The 21,994-nt window shown below is 44.3% G+C and overlaps 1 protein-coding gene across 1 annotated transcript in view; it reads right to left on the bottom strand.

Annotated features, from left to right (window-relative positions):
• The window catches only part of HEPACAM (hepatic and glial cell adhesion molecule), a 1,458,998-nt gene that overhangs the window by 401,566 nt on the left and 1,035,438 nt on the right, over positions 1-21,994 (bottom strand). Inside the window, exon 6 of the mRNA XM_086958859.1 lies at positions 6,024-6,094. Coding sequence (XP_086814985.1) covers positions 6,024-6,094 — 71 coding nt within the window. The remainder of the gene's footprint in view (positions 1-6,023; positions 6,095-21,994) is intronic.

Below are 21,994 nucleotides of genomic sequence, written 5' to 3' on the forward strand. Positions count from 1 at the left end.
TCTGATTTTTCCAACTTTAGCGACAAGTAGCTGGGTGTATTATTGTGAATTGCTTTGTGCGTCATGCACGCCACTTTAAGGTGTATTCTTGCTTCATACGGCAACCAGTTCAGTGTTTTCAAGGTTGGTGAGATGTGGCTGTTTCTTTTGGTTCCTGATACCAGTCTGGCAACAGCATTCAGAGCTGCTCTCAACGGTGCAAGCCTGCATTTAGGGAGACCAGAGAGGGTGGTGCTTCTGTAGTCTAATCTAGGTAGTACAAGAGCTTGTACAGCAACTTTTAAGTCAGCCTGAGGGAGGAAGGGTTTCAGTTTCCTTAATATACTCATTTTGTGATTAGCTCCCTTGGTGGCCGTAGAGATGTGTGACTGCATATTCAAATGTTTGTCAATGGTGACACCTAGGGATTTCGCCGTGTCTATGATGAGGGGGACACAGTCAAAGGAGGTTAGGTATTTTTTAACTAGAGGTCTATCTTTGGAGTGTAGTTTGGTGGTGAGATGAGAATGAATTCTTTTTTTTTGGTGTTCAACAGCAGATGGTTGTTGGTGAGCCAGCTTTGCGTGTTTAGAAGCATAGTATTAAGAGCAATTAAGTCATCTGGCGAGGATATTTTAAGGTATAGCTGGGTGTCATCCGCATATAGGTGATATAGAATGTTTGCAGACTTCAGAGCATTCGCCAGGGGCTCCATTAACAAATTGAAGATAATAGGTGAGAGGGCAGATCCCTGGGGCACACCAAGAGTGACCATGGACGGTTGCGAGAGTGAGTTCTTCATCTTGAATATTTGAGATCTGTTATTCAGGAAGGAGGAGAACCACTGTAGCACAATGCCTGAGAGGACCATCCTTCTTTCCAATAGGGCTAGGAGCTTGTCGTGCTTGACTGTATCGAAGGCGGAAGACTGATCGAGAGTATCAAAAGGCATGATTCATTTCGATCAAGCATGATTAGTATATCATCTATAATATGCGTGAGTGCAAATTCTGTGCTGTGTCCACTTCGGAAGCCCGATTGGTGACTGTCTAAGAGGTTGAAGTTCTCAATGTGATTACATAATTGTATTTGAACACATTTCTCCAATAATTTAGCCAAGGTGGGGATAATGGTTATAGGACAGTAGTTGTTAGGATCAGATGAAGACGCGTCTGCCTTCTTTAGTATAGGAGTGACCTGTCCTATTTTAAGACAGTCCGGAATGACACCTTGAGTCACGGAGTCGTTTACAATTTTAGACGATAATGGTAGTATAGAGGTTTTTAAAATCTTGAAAGGGGCAGGTGGCAAGGGATCTGAGAAATGATTGGAAGGGTTGATTGCTCGGAGAGTGTTGTAGATAGTTTGTAGAGAGATTGGCGAGAATGTGTGCCAGGAGGCATTGTTTTTTGCAACTTCCCTTGGGTTTATAAAATTAGAATGAACTTCAGATAAACCATCCAGTTTGGGAACTAGTGTCATAGGTCCTATGTGTGCTGCAGAGTGCCAAGGGTATCATGGCAAATGTTTCACAGTCATTGTGGGTGTGCAGTGTGCTACACATACTTGTGCAGTTGTGCCATTGTGCCCATCTCCCCCGTCTCCCAGTCCCTGGTGGTTACTCACCCTGTTGCTGTTGGGTTAGGTCATTTCGAGCTGTGTCCAGGCCCCCAACTTCTGCCACCATCTCAACACTAATGACTGTGGCCACCATTTGCTCCAGCACCTTCAGTCGCCCTTGCTGCCTTCCTGTTGGCCGCAAGCTTCTCCTTGGTTAGTCTGTGCACTTCATGCCAGCGCCTCTTGACCTCCTCTATTGACCCACTCGACACTCCGATTGTATTGACGTTGGTGATAATGGACTGCCATATTTCTGTTTGGGTTGCCAGTGCCGCAGTGGAGGTGATGAACGATTGTTGGTAGTGTTATGTCACCTCCTTGACGATGATCCGGTCTTCCTGCAGACTGAACCCTGTCTTTCTCTTCTCCTTGCCCTTCTCCGAACACGGGGTTCCTGGCTGGTCCTCCGTGGGGCTAGTGGGGTTCAGCTTCTCCTCTTCACTAAGTCCAGTTGCATCCATGGTGCTATGCATTTTTAATGGGTTTTGGTGTTTTTTATTTTTTTGCTTTTATAGTGCATTTTCCCACATGACCCATGGGAATTGCAGGCCTATCGCTGGTTTTCGCTGATTTTGGTATCGCGCTTTGTGGCATTGCAACTTTTTGGGTGTTCGTGTTTCGTATTTTTTGTGTGTCTCGATTGTTTTTACGCGGTCATTTGGCATGTTGTCATGCTGCCATCGCATGGTGCCGTTGGCTTGGGAATTGGACATTAAAACGGTGTTGGTTTCTAGTGATGGACTGCGATATGCAAAGTTGTCTTAAGCTAAATTTGTGATGGTTATCACACGTTCTTGAGAATATACCCCACAGCTGTTAGCTTTTGACCTGTTCTGCAAGTTCATTTGCTTTTTTATTTACAAAATTCATCAAGGTGTATCTGTAATTTTGAAGCATAGAACTTAACTGCTTAATGGTTCAAGAAGTCTGTAACTACGGGGTGGGGGGATGGATGAGTGGGGGCTTGGGAGGCACGGTTTACAGGCTGTATGCTTTGTTTGGCCTTCACACCATCAGCCTGGAACGGAACACGTTTATTAGAAACAGTTCTCTATGTGCTCCCTTAAAGTCGAAAAGTTGCATGGTTGAGTGTCGTATCGCAACTGGCAAATATCTCAGAATATTGTCTTCATTTTGTATATTAACAGACTTCAAAGCAAAAGTAATTGAAAAATATATTATATAATGTTATTTTTTTACATTTTGACATTTCCAATATTCCAAAACATTAAACCTGAGAAGTGTTCTGGGGAGGCAAGATTGCACTTCAGAAGCGATTGCCTCATATTAGTTTGCGTGATAGTTTATTTTTTTTTTGGTAAACATTCTTTGTATTTGAAAATCAGAAATACTAACAGCAATTAACAAGTCGCAGCTCACAACAATTAATCAAAGGTTCCTTCCTGGCCCGGGGGAAAAAACACAGCACCAATCCCCGTTCATGGTTTTTCTTCGGCAAAGGGCAGGCTTATAGTTTTAAAACTGTAGCATTTACACACTTGTAGATTACACTGTAGTTACAACCAAAGGAATAGAAACAGGCATATGTCTACAAGATTGGTTTGTTGTAAAAAAAAATAAGAAGTGCCTATGTAAATTGATGTGGCTAGAATTTTCGCTTCTGTTGGCATTATGTGCTATATAGAGATTGATCATAGAGGACAAGAGGAAAAGTCAGAATTCAACTGGAAACAGGGGTAGGAAAAGCAAATAGAAAAAATAACAAACAACACTTTAGACGCTCTAAACTATTTGCTTTGAAAATTACTCATATGGAGACTGAGAGAGCCCCATGACTGATTGGAAGGGAGGGACAGCAGAGATAGGGGATGGAGAAGCAAGGGAAGAGACACGAGAAGGAAAGCAAAACCAGTGCTGTGCTCGTGAAAGGGCAACCACGCTGATAGAAAGAGCCTGCCTGCCAGAAGATAAATACAAGACAAAGAACTTACATAGAACAGTGCACCAGCTCTGTGTAGTGTCCATCTGGCTCCACTGCTCTGCTCTGAGGCAGGTCAGTCTGAAGCCTGCTGACTGATTGGGAGGGGGGGGAGGGGAGAGCAGAGAAAGTGGGACAGAGAAGCAAGGAAAAAACAAAATTGAAAATGAAACCTGCTCCTGAAAGAGGCACAGTGCTGATAGATAATATCCACAATTATTAACAAGCAACCCAGGGGAGGCAGGGCAAGGGAAGAAGCAGTAACACAACTATGGTGTTAAGAGGCAGTGGGAGGAAGAATGCTATATTTAAATGTAAACAGCTAGGGCACTGAAGCTAAACACAGACAAACAGTAACAGAGCAGGAAACCAAGGAATAAAGAGTCCCCCAGAGAACAGATAAAGAGCCATAGCGGAATGAGACAGTGCTAAGTCCCTGCTCTGAGGGAGGAACTGAAGAGCGAAAGGAGGGACAAAGAGGCAAGACTGACCACTAGCAAGCAAGGATTTTGAAATGACAATGACATAGACAAATGAAAAGCAATTGCAAAAAAGGGGATGGACTTGACGCACACAGACTGATTACTGCAGGTCTCGAAGAGACAGCTGCGCTGTCTTGCTCGACCTAAAAAACTATAATAATTGCTTGCCTTTCTTAAAGATATATTATACTCATACATTTAATTTGTACAGAACCTTCAACTTAGATACATATTGATTAGATTTCGGCCGACCTATATTCTTGGCCAAAGCGCACTTGGTGAACAATTTACCATTGTGCTCGTGCAATGGGAGAGCAGCTCAAACAAGGCTACATATTATATTCTTATGCACCTTTTATGGACCCCAAAATAAAGCTTTTTTAGTTATGGAAATATAATCTTGCCCAATGTACTCCTGCACTGCAATTTATCCAACAGTTGCCAGATCCCAATGTGTGTTATAGCCTCGCCTCCTACCTAACTGCAGTGGCCATACGGAGACACTTATCTTTACAGATGTTTAAATGGATAGCAATGAGTTGGCAATCAAGAAATTGTGAAGCTACGGAAAAGATTTTATATGATGTATGGTTTTAGATGTTTTTATTGGATGTAAGGCTTTTAACTTGTATTTTGCACTTTTTATGCATTGAAATATTGTGAAATAAAGCAGAGGATTGATTGACTGAGAAATGCCCTTTAATTCATATGCCAGTACTAGTACCCACAAATTCAGAAATATGCAAATAATCACTGCTTCTAAATGTCATATCGTGTGCCCATTTAAGAAATACATAGATTTCCTTGATACTTATTGTTTACTTTATAATTTGCATATGAATTGCTCTATACCCTGTACACAATTAAAAACCATTGCAGGTTGCAGCACAGTTACTGATTCAGTGTAACTCAAGTTTTTGTAAAACCCACAAAACCTATATATACACACAACCAGAAAGGTCTAGTAGGTTTAATGGTATGTTGCTTTGGTAAATTAGCCATTATGACTAGAAGTTACAAAGGAAAACATTGTCACCAATTGGTCATGTTTGCCTTCGAATTTTCAATATGTTTTTATTTCAACAGTTACTTTCCTTACAAAAACCTTGAATAATCTACACAAATTACACCTTGCTAAATTTTGAATTCTGTCTTATTTTCAGAAACCCATAGCTCGCCCGGATCACCCATGGGTTTCACAGTGGCTTCCACAACAAAACGGAAGTCGGTTGAAAGAACAAAAAGTAGTAAAAAATGTCAAAACTGTGGTAAAACAATCGTTTTTTTAAATTCAGCTCTGCATGTTCATGAGGGCTGATATTATGGTGACTTTAGCACAGGAAATCTTTTGTTGAAGCCCTTTTTAGAGACAAAAATATACTTTTTTCCTGTTTTTACCCCACATAACTATATTTTGACTATTTCTCGGTCCCAACCAGAGGAATCCACAAACCCTGGGTATCTTTAGAACCACTAGGATGTTGGAAAAAAGAATGCAACTTTGGCGTAGATATCTTAAGTGGAAGAATGTAATCTAGGCCTGAGCTCTAACTATTCCAAATAGCTAAAAAAAAAGGGCCTAGCACGGGGAAGGAGTTGGGGGAGAGACCTAGCAGCAAAAGGGTTAACCCCATAACTTGGTTCTCCCATTCCTCATCCCAGTAGTCTAGCAACTAAGACCAGTCCAGACTCCTGCTACCCAACGGTATCACAGCATCCTCATTGGGTACCTCTAACTTCTAACACTTCACAATTTTGTTTATAAACCAACAAAGTTTTTCTTGTCATTAGCAATAACACTTAATTCAATGCCTACCCTTGTTTCTGCACCTTGTTAGTTTACTGCCTATCACTAAGCACACTTATGCAGGTAGGTTTCAATATGTAACATTATACAGAAAATCGAAAGCAGTAAAATAGAATAAAGTGCATCTCACCACAGTCACCACAGTCAAGTGGTGTTAGCACACAAAAAGATGAAGAAACCAATCAGATTAACATACCTTATCTTTTGAAATGTAAAGTCCAACAGGATTCTTGCGATCATGTTCTCCTGTTCGTGAAATAATTTCAGCTGAAAACACAGAAAAAGTATGTTTAAGCATCCTTTTAGAGTAGTGTCTCATTTAGAATATGGCATCAGAGTAGCAATTCCAGTGTACAAATGCATGAAAAATCCAGTCTTGATAACACCGTAACCCTCATATGCATTATAAAGAACCCATCGGCCAATATTACAAGAGCCAGCAGGCATTAAATCACAGCTGTGTTGGATCAAGCCTTTGGACGTGTTGTACAAAAGAGAATCATAAGATTTCTTGGAATATGCAGAAGTAAAATTGTTACCTTATAACTTACATATTTTGTTTCTTGACCAATTAGAGCTGTACAATGTCTTGAAATCTTTTATTTTGGAGACTTCAAAGTGTACAGGATCATGTTATGATGACGTGCTAGCATTCGGAAGAGTAGACTGCATTGACACTGTGGGGCAGGTTTACAACTTCTGGCGCATCTCTGCAAACCAGCAGGAATGCGCCAGAGCAGATGCATCGCGTAATCCCCCCTTGCGCCACCACGGATGCATCGCATTTACAATGCGGCGGACCATGGTGCAAGGAGAGGCAGATGCGTGAAGCATCTTGTGGCATACGGGCAGTGCATTGCATGAGTCGCGTCGCAATACCAGCATCTTTAGTTATTGTTGGTTATTGGGATTAGATTTGTGTGCTCAAGCAAACCATTCCATGAATTCTTTCCTATTTCTTTAGTTGAATTAAAAAAGTAGGTGTTAGGTGTGATCATTGTTGATGAAAGGGGGGTAAGTAAGTTCATACAGAATTTTGTTGGGGTTAATACATAAACCTCTGTAGATTAGGTAGGATTAGGTTGCAGAGTATCACATTCTACACAAATAGGAGAGGTTTGATCTTTGAAATGAGCTTCGAGCAATTAGCAGAAATACATTAATAGAGAACTGGGATTCCTGGTTGTCATAGTATGCCTCCTGTGAGAGTAGGAACCACCACTCTAGTCGGGGTAGGCTAGATACACACTAAAAGATAACCTGTGCTCACCCTGCGGTACCTTGGCACAGAGCAGTCAAGCTTATCTAAAGAGGCAGTGTGTAAAGTATTTGTGAAACACACACACACACACACCCACCCACCCACACACACACACACACACACACACACACACACACACACAGAGTAACACAATGAAAACACCACACAAATACTCCACACAGTGTTAGGAACATAGATTGTATTTTTATGAGTAAAGCAAGACCAAAACGACATAAATCTAAAAAGTAGAACCAGTGTTATGAAGTTTGAAAGAATAAATAAAAAAGTAGTACTTAGAAGCAAATTGCATTTAGGGGGTTACTTGAAGTTGCATTGGACTGGGGTACATCCTAAGTTCCAGCCGATGGCCATGGAGGGCAAGCCGGCTACAGGACTCACGCAGGTCCTGCTGAAAAAGTACCTTGGATGGAGCAAGAGTCAACTTCGAAGACCCAATGCATCATTTCTGATCCGCACAGGCGATGAAGACTTCGTCAAGAAACCCCTTTACGATGCAGACAATGCACCGTTGTTGAGCTGCGCTGTCCATTGGGCTGCGCTATCCATTGAGCCACGCAGTCCGTTCAAGTGATGTAATCAATCGGCTCCTGCGTTTGGCATTGAAGGGCAATGTGTCAGTTCCAATTGGCGCAAAGCCAACCCTGCATCAATTCTGATGGTTTTGGACAGCTGAAATCAGCCTCTCAAGGGTCCAGGACTGGTTTGGCACCACTTGGCAAGGCAGGACTCACAGCTGGCAGAGTTTAAGTGAGATGCGATCAGTTCTTTTTCTCAGCAGGTCAGTGATCAGCAGGCAGCAGGGCAGCACAGGAAAGCAGAAAGGCAGTTCTTCCAGAGAAGCAGTTAAGCAGAGTGGCAATCCTTGGAGCACAGCAGTCTTTACTCCTGGCAGAGTTCTTCACAGGACCAGTAGTGTACTGTATTGGTTGAGTCAGAGACCCAGTACCTATACCCAGTTATGCCTTTGAAATGTGGTTGAATTCAAACCAGGCCCTTAACACCTTCGATGGTCATGACGAGCTCAGCTCGTCATGAGGCACCGTTGAGGTGTGCTGATGACGAGCTGAGCTCGTCATGAACAATGGGAAAAAATCATACTTAGCATTGGAGGGGAATACCATCAGCAGCGATGGTGTTAAAGTGAACAGGTTCCCCTTTCATCCCAGCCCCGGCTCCAGACTATCAGTATCGGAAAATCAGTTCTTTGTGTGGGTAACATGGGGCAGCTACTCCTCTCCGTCCAGAAATTACATCTTAAAAGTGGATTAAGGAATTCTGAATTCTAGCCTTTGAGAGGAGTATGCCTCACAGTATTAAAAAGCAAAATTTGGCTGCTTCTCACTACCTGGAAATTAAAAATTTCAAAGCACATGTCCTACCTTTTACTTACACAACACCCTACCCTTAGGGTTACCTTGAGCCGAATGTAGGGGTGAGTTATGTGTAATAAAAGGGGAGTTAAGGTTTAACAAAAAAGTGGTTCTGTTGGGTAAAATGCAATTGCTTTTACTTTTGCTATTAATGCAATCTGAGTTGAACGCTCTCTGGGATACACAGCTAAAAAAAAAACAGTGCTTTCAACAAATACGTCATGCGATCAAAATGTTGTATTGTTTGTCTTTATCTGAATGAAGTCATTCAATGATTATATATACAATACCGTCAGAATTAGTGCTACAGTGCAATTGGGTGACTTTCGGGTGTAGTGCTAAAAAAAATAAATGCAAGATATATACAGTGAGATCAATTACATATATATACATATATCCAAATGTTAGTGGCCAGCTACTGATTTATAGGTAAGGATCCCTATTTCTCTTGTTGGAATCCTGGTGATGCTGGACCTAAGACAACCATCGACGTTTCGACCCTATGATGCCCCAGTGGGTGGTCACGGTGCGTCTTTATCAAGACAAGTGGTAGTGAGGGGGGGAAAGTTCAATTTTCAAGGCTCGGGTCCTCTGCCTTCGAGAGTATAAGGCATGGGTCGGTGTGCCCGTAGTGGAAGCGATTAAGCGCGTGGATTGATTACTTGGAGGTTCAGCATTCCATCCGTCTGCTGCCAGGAGGTCAGGGGAGTTAGTTTAAGGATTTGCAAGGAGTTTTAAGTGCCAAGTCGAAGTGACAGTAAACTACACACACAAGCCCTACACTGGCCTGCCTGATACATGTTTCAAAGGCTACTTGTATGGGTGGCATACTCAGATTGGCAAGACCTCTAGTTGCATTTAGGTTATAGGCTGTAGGAGGATGGTCTAGTATATAGTGCACACTTAAAGGAGTGATGTACCTTGCCCTAATCCTGGCAATCCTTAGTGATTTTATTGTTTTTGTAAATAATATATATATATCTATTGCCATTTTAATATATTTACATGTACATAGGTACAAGAGCTCATTGGATTTTAATAAACAAATTCTAGAGCTACCTATGAACAATATTACATAGCATATTTGCCATATTCGTTTCAGATAGTTCATCGTGAGGTCTCAGCATATTTTAAAGAGTAACATAGCCCATAGCTCTACCCAGATTAAGGTTCACAGACAGTTACCGTATTCGCCAGGTTACAGACATAGTTGTAATGAAGTAAATAACATTTTTAAAAAATGCAACAAGCACAACCATAAGCATGTGAAAATTATAGCACCCAGCTAGGTTATATGGAAGGCTCCTTACTATCAGGTTCCAGAATATTCCAGTGGGCGAACTTTTGCGGTATGCAAGGACATAGATAGTATTATGAGCTCTGGGGGAAGTAGTATGCTTCCTCCACTGAACAGTACCATCAACATCTTGTGCCTTGTATTTCTAGGGGTAAACTTCAAAGAGTCAGCTCATGTGGTTCCTCATTCGAGGGATCAGGATCATCCTGGTTTGTGGCATCTCCCTGTCATCTGCCCCAAGCCTGTGATATTTCTGCCCACAGTCCTGCCATCAAGTGACAACTTAGAACTCTGCCATCCTCCTCATCAGTGGTGTCTCTTCTGCCCTGGCCCAAACCTCTACATCTTTTTCCCAGGCTTCAATTGTGAGGTTCTGCCTCTGCCTTTCACTTCAATGCTATGCGCTGGCATGCAAGTAACAGCACCAGGTCCACAAACCTGGAACCCACCTTCATTGCTCTGGTACAGGAAAACAAGCCCAGAAGGCAGTCCTCTGCTGTGCAAGGGATTATCAAGACAACACATTGTTTATCACAGACAGGACCTTATGCCAGTATCCAAGCAGTGTCTGACAACTCCATACCATAGGAGCAAACCCCACATCCGCCGCCTTGCAGCTCGGAAAGTGTTGTTCGGCATTGCCGAGTATAACGGGAAGTCTATGTTGGGTTAAGTAGGTCATGTGAAGGAAGTTAAATTGAATGAGGATAAATGATTAGAGACCTGCTTTGAGCTCCTCAATGCCTTACACTAGTCTGTGTGGAAATAACTCCCTATCAAATAGGGCTCCCCACCGTTCCCGCATGTGGGTCAGCAGTTTCATAGTCATCTCTAAAAGCACCCCATATAGGCACTTCAGAAGGTGACATGCTGACCCCAGAGACACCATCGCTTGGAGCAATATATGCGTTGCTGGGTCCCGCCCATCCACAGGCTACAAATCCTTAAATGTCCTCACCAGCATGAGGTAAAGCAGAAAGTGTCCAGAGAGAAGGCCTTCAGTGGGATCAGTTCCCCCTATTGGAAACAGTCCCCCACCATCACTGCACCCACCGCTGTCCCGTAGCTCAGTTTGAGGTTTGTGAACGGGGAATGATTGCAACTGAGTGGGAGTATCACAAGGGAAGGTCAGGGGCATATAGGAAGGCATCAGATGCATGCCGGAGGCTCCTGCACCAACTGTAGCAGCTGCCCCGGCATGGGCATGACCACTTTCTGGTGCAGGAGTTTCGCTGTTAGCAACCCTGGGTTGTCTGTCAGTACTACGGTGCCTGCTGTCTCCAATCCCCTGCCGTCCAGCCATCTGGCTTGCCATTGAAGTTGGGCAGCTAAGTAATAAAATTAGAAGTCTCTGGCTCTCAACTCGTCATTTCTCTGAGGTCCTTTGCAGTACCTCCAAGGAGACATTATTCCTTTTCCCATCCCAGATCAGGTCCTGGAGTAGGGCGTCCAGGCCCCTGAACCACCCCAGTTGGATTATAATGGGGAGGTTCACCAATGAATGAATGAATGAATGAATGATTATGTGCTTGTATAGCGCATGGCTACCCGGGGGTATCCCAGCGCTTTTAGACCGAGCACGAAACACCGCTCACTGAAAGAGGAAGGTCTTCAGCCATTTCCTAAAGGCCAGATGGTTGGATTCCACCGGAATGCAGTCAGGGAGCTGATTCCAAAGTTTGGCTGCGTGAAATGAGAAGCGACGGCCACCCATACGAGTCTGCTTGACCCTAGGGACTATCAGAAGGTTTTTATGGTTCAATCTAAGAGAGCAAGGGATCTGGTTGTGATGAAACATGGGACGTAGAAGGGCCGGGTCATTGTCGATGGTTAACTTGTGGGCCATACACATGGCCTTGAAGCGGATCCTCTCCTGCACCGGCAACCAGTGCAGAGCTTGCATTGCCGCCTTAGCAGAACTATATGTAGGGACATCCATTAGGAGTCGGGCCGCACAGTTCTGGACAGACTGCAAGATTTTAATAGTACCTAATGGTGCACCCAAATAGACCGCGTTGAAGTAGTCCAAATGGGACAGTATGAGTGTCTGGACCAGAAGGCGTCTAGCCTTGGGGGAAAGTAAGGCCAGGACTTTCCGTAACGATCTAAGCAGACCATAACATGTTGCCGCAACCTTGCGTGCCTGCACTTGAAAACCCAAACTAGGGTCCAACCATACACCCAAGCTCTTGATTTGGGTCTTAGGAGGAGAAGGAGGGCCCAGAGACTCTGGCCACCACAGATCCAGATTAATGGGGGCCTTGTAACCTGGCATCATGATTTCGGTCTTTGCCCCATTAAGCTTCAGGAAGGAGAAGTCCATCCATGCCAAAACCTCAGAGAGACAGGGGGAAAGATTATTTGTCACTGTCTCAGCTGAGTCGGCGCGTGAGAGGGAGACAACCAACTGCGTATCATTGGCGTAGGTGACCAATTGAACTCCCCAGGGGAGGACCACGTCAGCCAAAGGCCTCATGTAGATGTTAAACATGGTGGGACTCATTGACGAACCTTGGGGAACGCCATATTGCAGGGGGATCTGTCTAGAGGTTGCTGCATCCTCAAACACGGCGAAGGTTCTGTCAGCAAGACAGCAACTCAGCCATTTGAGGGCAGTCCCTGCGAATCCTACGTCCCTTAAGCGCTGGATCATTAGCAGATGGTTGACCGTATCGAAGGCTGCGCTGAGGTCCAGCAGGACCACTGCAGCGCAGCCTCCCGAGTCAACAATCTTTCTCATTTCCTCGACCACGTCCACCAAGGTGGTCTACTTCTAAAATCTGACTGGGTGGGATGCAAGGCTTAGTTGGACTCAATAAACTAGGATAATACAGAGTTTAGATGTTTCTCCGTGATCTTACCTAACCCAGGCAGCAGAGATACGGGTCGATAATTTGACAGGTCTAGACTGGCCTTTTTTAGCAGTGCTTGACTTTAGCCTGCTTCCACAGACAAGGAACTAAACCCGCTGACAATTAAGAGTTGATGACATCCCTAATGACTGGTGTGACAGTTGCAGAGGCCAACTTAAGAACAGATGGGGGTGTGACATCAGAGGGGGAGACGGATTTGAAGTTCCCCAAAAGTCGTTCGACTGTGGCTAGGTCAAGCAAAGGAAAAGACTCCAGCATAACAGGAAGTGCGGGGGATTCTACCGGAGAGTTGATTTCCCTACATTGGAACAAGGCGTAGATAGTTGCCACCTTAGAGGCACAGAAATTCGCAAGCTCATCGCAGCATTTCTGGGGATCCGACGATGTATAAAGAGGACTGGGGGGAGTCACAAAAGATTTGAAAATTTCAAAAATGTCCCTAGGGGAGTTGACAGCTGCCTCAATTTTACCCTGGTAATAAGAGGCTTGTGCAACCTTTTTTTGATTTTTATATGTTCGTACTGCCAGTCTGTATTTAGCTTTGCTGTCACCGGAAAAGTCTTTTCTCCAGCTTCTTTCAGACAGCTTGCAACTTTGCTTAAGTTGTTTTAATTCGCAAAAGTACCAGGGTTTTTTATTGGATCCAATGCGGTGACAGACTTCTGATCTGGGAAGAGTAAGATCAAGTGAGTCATCGAACCAACTATTAAAGGCTGAGTTGGCCGTGACAGGGCTATCACAGGGGGGAGGCGGGGATATTGACAGGTGAGCAACCCAGTCATCCAGCGAGAGTCTAGACCAGATTTGTCGTTAATCTGACTGGGTGATTTTGGTCAGGGGGTGACCTTAGAAATGATAACAGAGCATCATCTGACCAAGGAAGAAAGAGCGACTGTTCCCAACAAATATTGTAGAGGTTGGTGAAAAAGTGGTCGATCATATGGCCAGCAGTGTGAGTAGGACCAGCTACGATTTGAGTGAGCTGTAGTGTACCAAGCCCTTCCATAAGATCCCGGGATGGGGAAATCTCCGGCTCATCAAGGGGGATGTTAAAATCGCCCAAGATAGAAAAATTAGGGGCAGCAGTAATAGTATGAGTGGTCTTATCATGGAGGTTGTTGCAGAAATTATTATGTGCTTCTGGTGGGCGATATACCAAGATCCCAGAGAAAGAGCATGTGGGGGAGAAAGAGATGGCAAATGACAAACTCTTGCAGTCTAATAAGGGATTGCCAGAAGTCCGACATCCAAATATACTTGTATGAATAATTGCAACCCCTCCCCCCGCCCGGTCAGACGATCCTGTGTGCTTATTGAATAGTTAGGTGGCAGGGCTCGGACTACATCAGAGTCCAAGGCCTCATTCAACCAGGTTTGAGTTAAAAATAAAATATCAGGGTCCCGATCTTCCAGCAACATGCAAATTTCATTTGCATGTTTAGGAAGAGAACAGCAGTTGGAAAGGGCAAGAGAATATGGTTTAACTCTTCCTTCAATGTGAGGGGGCATTTCTACAGTCCCAGTGGCAACTTTATGGTGAGTGCAAGGAGTCAGTATATCTTCAGGAGATATAGAGTGAGGACATAAGGGTGTGAAGTCACTTCTCAGACTCCAAAGCTGCTCCTCACTATAAACAATTTTCCCAGATCTGTTCGGCCCCAGCGCACCGGCCCCTGATCCCGTCCTGTCACGGACGGGCGCAGACCGGCTTTCCTTTGGCGCTCCTTCGGCACAAGGGAGGCGCGTCCGCTGTTCGCGTCCGCTGCTCGGAGACATGATCGTCTAGATTTATAGCATCACAGCGCACGCCAGAAAGCCTAGTCCGCCAACCAGCGTGCCTCCCCAGGCCACTGAACATGCAGGCAGCCTGCGTGGGTCAAAGTGAACTCAGCGCCTACTCGGCTGAGTGGGGCAGAAGGTGGCGAGATACGGCGCAGATTCGAAGAGGTAACAGAGTGGGCTTTAAAATAACAAAATTAAAAATTACGAACATGTGCAAATAGCACCTCCTGGCTTCCACCTCAGGAGTGTTGAGAGTGGTACCAAGAGCTACAAGAGCCTTGAGAGCGTAACTTGTGTACCCAAATATCGGAACAATCGGGGAAACCAGATCAGGTCGGGAGGTAGGGTTGCCGGCCTTTTCTGCCCAGGTGTAATAGGGAAGATGTAGGGTTTGGATTTGTTTACTCAGAGGCCCTTTAAAGCTGTGTACTCTTCTGAAATAGTCAAGGCATGTGGAACTACTTAGGTTTGGCCTCTCAAATACAAAAGTAAATTATCTACGTACAACGATATTTTGTGTTCTTTGCCCTCCAATACATGGTCATATTGTGCCCCCTTTGTCCGAAGCCCTCCACCAATGGCTCCATGTCCAGAGCAAATAATAGTGGGGACAGGGGGCATCCCTGACTGGTACCCCTATGGACATCATATATGGCCAAGATAACGCCGCCCGTCCTCACTCGCGCCGTAGGGCGTGTGTATAATAATTGCACCCACTTAATCCTAGCCCTATCTGCTTAATAACCACTAGTTAAAAATCCCATCTCAAGGAGTCAAAAGCTTTCTCCAGGTCAATTGCCATTACCAGTGCATCTGAGTATTTACCAATGTCACGGTGATATAAAATATAATAAAGTCGGCGAAAGTTACCTGAAGTGGACCTGTTGAGTATGAACCCGTTTTGATCTACATGGATCAGGCCTTGCATAACCAGAAGCAGCCTCCTGAGTAGTATGTTCAACAGGCTAGCCGTGTGGATTTAAATTTTGGAAGCGGGACCACAAGTGCTTTCCTTGAGGAGTCCGGCAACACGCCAGTGCGAAAAGACTTTGTGTATACTGTCTCCAAGAGTTTGTATAATGGCAGAGTAAAGCTCACCCAGTATTCCGTCCGGGCCAGGGGGTTTGCCTCTAGCCATTTCCTTAATGGCTACTCTGATTTCCTGTATAGTCACTGTGCCCCCTAGGTCTTTTCGCATTGCATGGTCTAAAGTTCTCAGTCTCAAAGGTGTGGAAAACGTTAGATTGTCCCGCGTGACTGTTCCTCAGGGCTCTCATAAAGAGTTTTATATTATGTGTAAAAGGTTGTTATAATGGCATTGGGCAGATATAGAACTGTCCCATCTCCTCTTAAGATTTGAGTAATGGGAGAGCCCCTAGATTCAGGGCGCACAAGCCATTCCAGCAGCCTCCCCGATCTACCCCACTCTGCATGTGTCCTGGATTGGTAGCCCCAAAGATCCAAGAGGTGCAGCCATTCCAAAGCAGCATTGTATTTGCTTATGGTTTCTGAGATCTGCATTTGGGCAATGCCCACGGGTTCAGCCGGATGCCCAGGTTTTGATCGGTGGCCTCCAAAGAGGTGAGTTACCTATAGAGTTCTCTCCACACACCAACTGTCTATCCCATGCAGTGGCCTCTCACCACCACATTGAATGCATCCCATTCAATTTGGGAGGTGCTCGCTGTGCCCCGATTCAGTTGGAAATACTCAGGAATGGCAGACTGTAGTGAGACCCTAAAGCAAGAGTCATCTAAAAAGGTAGGGTTAAGGCGCCATGAGGGTACGACCATGTATACCACGACTGGGGTACACCCTAGGAGTAGCGGGTTATGATCACATAACGTGCACCCTAGATACTGCGAGTGATTCATTGTGGGGCCTAGTCTGGTTGAGCAGAAAAATATATCTAGGCGGATATGGAGACGACAGAGATGGGAATAGTAGGAGTAATCTCTCTGTCACCTGTGTTGCATTCTTCAAACAACCATGAGGTCCCAGTGCTCCAACCACTCCCGGAGCCCTTGGCAGCTCCTGGCTGCCAGCGTGCCATGTATTGGAGTTGTGAAACTATCTAAGCTCACATCTGCCACAGGTTAAATCGCCTCCCAGGATTAGATATTCCGCTAATATTGTGGATAAGGGTCCTGACATCCATTAAAGAAACAGCCTGGACGCGCTAATCATTTCATGGACATTTGCCGCTACCTGGGACGACCTAACCTCTAAACACCATTCCCTTGCTGCCAGGAGATTTTGCTCAGCCATATTTTTTACCACACGTCTTCCCACAGACCGCGTACTGCCGGGGCACTACAACCCCCAGGAAGCAGTGCGGCCGCGCGGGATTTGCCGCGATAGGAGGCGGACCAGCGCCACTTATTTAATCACGGGCGAGACCCCGCGGACAGCAATCCTTATTGACTTTCCTTACGGGGCTATGGGTGTCATTGAAGAATGGATACAGTCAGTGGAAGAAACCCTCTAACAGAATAATTCGGGAGGGTTAAACACAGAAAACGCAGCTGTTAGCAAGGACACCTCCCTATGTATTACTGGGGAACCCGCTAAAGGAAGGGGCTCGGGAAATGGGTGCATTGCTGAAGTTTCAGAGGGTGTAAACAGTTTTACGAGTGAGTCAGACTGTGCTTTGGTGTCACAACCGCCCGCAAAACGTGCCAAAAAAACCACAGAAAAAGATCCTAAGTCAAGCAGCCCTGGTTACAGACTGTAGCAATGCAGTTACTAGTATAAAACCTGTAAAGAAAGGGGGCCAAGCTCAGAAAATAAGTGCAGCAAAGCGTAAGTGTGCTAGGGGCCAAGGGTTAGGAAAGCCAGTCTCCATTTCTCAGGAAGAAAAAAAAACCAGAGAGATAAAGCTTAAGACGATCATGGAACAAATGATCACCATGCATAATACAGTCATGGAGGCCTTGACGGCTTTATCTGAGAAAGAGAGTGGGGGGGCTTGGAGAAAACATTAAGTACCTTGGGTGGGTCCTCGACCTATGGAGAGGTGAATACTGGTAGTTTAACTACAGTTATTAGGAGGGAATGTGCGGCACCTACCCAGCCACCTGCACATAGCTTTGAGAAAACTATAGATGAAAAGAACATGACCCAGTCCAAGAGGGGTAGCATATTGGCCACCATTTAGCTGAGAAAGTTGAGTATAGAGGGGAGAGTACAGGAAGTGTGATATCACGTTCGAATGGTAACAGTGTTTATAGTGCGGCAAACTCTACAAGTGAAGCTCTGGACTCACGTCTAGATCTGCCACCGCCGGTAACCCCATACATGGTTATTTTGGCCAATGTACCTATCCTGCAGGACCCAGATTGCGAAGACTGAGTCACTCTACGTAATAAAACCTGAGGTTGGCTGGGGGGAAAAACTGGTCTAACACAAGCATTATTCACCAACTTCAAAATGGTCAGACGGGTGAAATGGGTAGGAAATGGGCCAAAGATGTTCGAGGGGGATTGTGTGGTGCTGACCCTTGGTAACCCTGGTTTGGTCCATGCTTTACTGGCCAAAACACAATTTTTGTTGGAAGGTGCAACTGTCATTAAAGTGCTACATTTGACTTATTTTTACCAACCAAGTGCACACGCAAACAGGAGAGCTATACCTAGGGCCCCAATTAGTGCCCCAACAGATCATTTTAACATTGCTGTGACAAATCGCTTTGGGATCCTGTCCTCTCTGGAGGGAGTGGACTGACGCCATGGTAGCGGGCATGAGCTGATGTGCACAGTGGGTTCTGCCTGCTCTGACTCACACATGGCGGGGTCCTTAGGGGAGAAACTGGGTAAGGCTGGCCCCTTATAAAGGAAAGTAGATTTATAGCCCCACTTAGTTTAGATATTTACCCCACCAGTGAAATAGGAGGTGCGCAGTGCAATGGGGGGGTTATCCCAGTCTAGAAAGTGAGGTCAAAAGTGATGATAGCCCGCTCTGTAAATTGCTCTTTTGGAACATTGCGAGATTGGCCCCAAAGGTGTTAGATCAGGATTGGTTACATTTTGTGTCAGAGTTTGAAATAATCTGCCTACAAGAAACATGGTTAAAAAAGCCAATGCATATACAAGGGTATCGCATTGTGTGTACCCCAGTAAAGGCTAACACCCGGGGAAGAAACCAGGGTGGCCTATGTACGTACATATCGAATAGGTCAGGCCTGAAAATGAGCAAACTTGTAGCGGAAACTTTGTACTATCAACTTATACCAGAGGAGGCAAAGGGTCCTCGAGGGGTTTTAATAAATTTTTATAATAACTGTCCCATGCATCAAATAAACTGTTTGCTACCAAATCTGAGCAAAGAGATCGAATCATTAGACAAGTCTAGACCTGATGATACCTGTTTAATATGGGGCGGCGATTTTAATTGCCAACTGTGCAGGGATAGTAAGAAAGGGAACTGTGGTTTAGGACAAAGAAAGTTTGAGGAAGTTACTCATTTTGCTCACACCCCGGAGGGCGAGTATCTAAATTCAATGGCCTCCCAGCTTAACTTAGCCTATGCTAATTAGATCTGTAATCCACCTGTCCCTTTTCACCCAACTTATATCGGGAGAGGTTGCAATACCACCATAGACTTTGTTTTGTTCTCAGATAGGCATGCTAGAATGATTAAACAGACGATGACCCACCAGGTGGTCATGAGTGACCATCATCCTATTGGTCTTACTCTCACATTGGACCATCAAAGGTTGGTAAAGATATATGTAAGACAAGGAAATATGACCCCTCTATTCAACTGTTGAGTAAGAATGGTTATTCTATAGGCTGGGATAAGGCTGACCCCCTGTTGTTCTTACCTAAACTGATTAATCATTGTAAAGTTGAATTCAAATGTTGTTTGCGAGATGAGGGTAACGGGGGGACGTGCTTGCTTCATTTGGAATAATTACAAAAAATATTGCAGAAATGTTAAAGGTCACCAAAAAAGGAGCAAAAAAGCCTGAAGGTTGGTTTGATAAGGCATGCCGGGTAGCACAGAAGGACCTTAAAAAACCCTCAACAAGGCTGTGAGGAATAGGAAAGAGGTAGCGGAGGCTAGACATGCTTATAGTCAAGCCTTAAAGGAAAAAAGAACCATCTGAGAGCCTCGGCGTGGCAGGCGTGGCAGGCATGGCAGGCCTCGCACGAGGCAAGTATTAGCAGGAATAATGGAGCTTTTTGGAAAGCAGTGAATGCCCCTTTCCTTGCGCCTAGATTAACTGACACAATAGAGATAGCAATAGAGGAGGACAGATGGCTTGACCATTATCAGGCACTATATAGTGTGAACACCACTGTATCAGAGAACAGTGACATAGAGAGGATAAGTGTTCCACATACTGATTCTGGTATAGAGTTCCCTTTAATGATCACTTTCACGTTGAACGAAGTTAATAAAGCATTAGGTGAGAGCGCTTCCGGGAAAGCCCCCGGCCCGGATGGGGTCCCGGTTGATGTATATAAAGCAAACACACAGCTGTAGGCACCCATTATTACTAATGTTTTGGCAAGCTGTGCCAAAGTGGGCCTCATAAAATCATGGTCAGATGCGATAGTGGTCCCTATCTTTAAAAAAGAGGACAGAAGTGACCCACAATGCTACCGACCCATCTCATTGCTCGACTCGTTACTAAAAGTGGCTTGGCGAGTAATTTTGAGCAAATTACAAGCATGGGCTACTGAGGGACAGGTCCTGTCCAAATTCCAATATGGGTTCCGTGCAGGTCTTGGAACTGTGGAACAGAGCCTGAACCTGAAACTTCTAAGTCTAATAAATAAATACGCGGATGCAAAAAAGGGCAGTATTTTTCTGACATTTGTAGACCTGAGTAGTGCCTTTGACTGTGTTATACATAAACAGCTATGGGATGCGCTTGGTGCTATGGGAGTTGACCCTCCACTAATCCTATTTATGTTAGAATTGTACAGTGAAGCGGGGGCCAGAGTAAGATATGGGAAAGATGGCAAAATTTCTAAAAATGTTTTAATCCAGAAAGGGGAAAGGCAAGGGTGCGTGCTCGCCCCTTTCCTTTTTACGTTGTATATTAACGGTCTAGGACAATTTTTAATTGATTCTTGTAAGGATTATCCTTTCATTAATGGATCTCCGGTACCCATCTTATTATATGCAGACAATGCCGTTTTAATGAGTAGAATCCAGGTTGGACTACAAATGATGGTGACACATTTTGTGGAGTATATGGAAATGAGGGGCCTGAAGGTTAACAGTAGTCAAACCTATACCATGAAATGAGGAATAAGATGTGACATCCACATAGAAAATAGCAAGTTTGATTGCTCTGAAAAGATTTCCTATTTGGGTATTGTCTTTGAACATTCTGGCTCTTGGTCTGCTGCAATTCACGCAAGAAAACAAATGTTTCTGAGAGCCTCGGGTGCTTTAAAGAACTTTGCGAAGAGACTTGGGCGCAGACCAGTCCCCGAACTAATAGATATTTATAAAGCCAAATGTATTTCTACTGCTGTATATGGTTCAGGCATCTGGGGTGTCTCTAATGTTAGCGCATTGCAGTTAGTTAAAAATGCTTTTTTACGTTATCTTTTAGCAGTTCCTAAGTCTACTTCTACCTATATCTGTCACAGAGAACTAACTTGGTCTACCATATATTTCGCACACAATTATTACTAATGTAATTTTATTATGGCACAGGATCTGGACAATGGAAGAGATGAGTTTTAACAGAGAGATTATCATGGACTACCTAAAGCTGGATAGAGTTTGTAAGATTGGTTGGTTATGTTTCATTAAAATTTTATCAATTAAGATCGGTAGACCAGAATTTTATGATTGTCCCTCAAGCTTGAGAAGTGTGTCCAGGAAAATGGTAAAAGATCTCTGTATGAATTTTCTTAATAACAAGAGATGGCTAGAGGAATGTAGTAAAGTGAGCGTGAGAGACAACAATTTGCTTATAACAAACTGGGGCTTGCAATTATATCTGACCACCGTACAGGGTAGCTATGAAAGGATGCTCCTTACCCGATTTAGGCTGGGCAATTTTCATAAGCTTGTTAGCTTCCCTAAAATAATGGACTGGTCTGAAGATACATTTATCTGTCCATGTGATGATATGCTGAGACAAACCACCTTACATGCCATGCTGTTCTGCAGTCTATGCACTTCCAAGAAAAAGGTTCCTAAAGCCAATTTTGTTATTACTAGGCCTAAGACAGTTTTGTATTGGTTTTCTTAAATTACAAATGCTGGAATTTGAAAAGCGTATTGAACATGTGGTGCCTTTTTTTAAAAGCAGTGATTAAATATAGAAACTCTATGGACTAGGACAGATTAATTAATTTGTATAGGTAAAATATTTTACCATACTGGTTTTATTCTGTATTTTATCTTGTATTTTTATAGTGATTATTGTGCTTTTATGATCCTTTTGTAAGCATCGCATAAAGCATCTTTCTGATTCTGATTCTGATTCTGATTCTGAACAGCCTGTTCCGGCATAAATACTCCCTAGTGCCATTTCATTGCCCAGTAATCTGCTTTTCATCAGAACATAGCAGCCCTCAGGATCCACAATTGTGT

This window comes from Lissotriton vulgaris, chromosome 2_1 (genome assembly GCF_964263255.1).
Source record: "Lissotriton vulgaris chromosome 2_1, aLisVul1.2, whole genome shotgun sequence".
Taxonomy (NCBI): Eukaryota; Metazoa; Chordata; class Amphibia; order Caudata; family Salamandridae; genus Lissotriton; species Lissotriton vulgaris.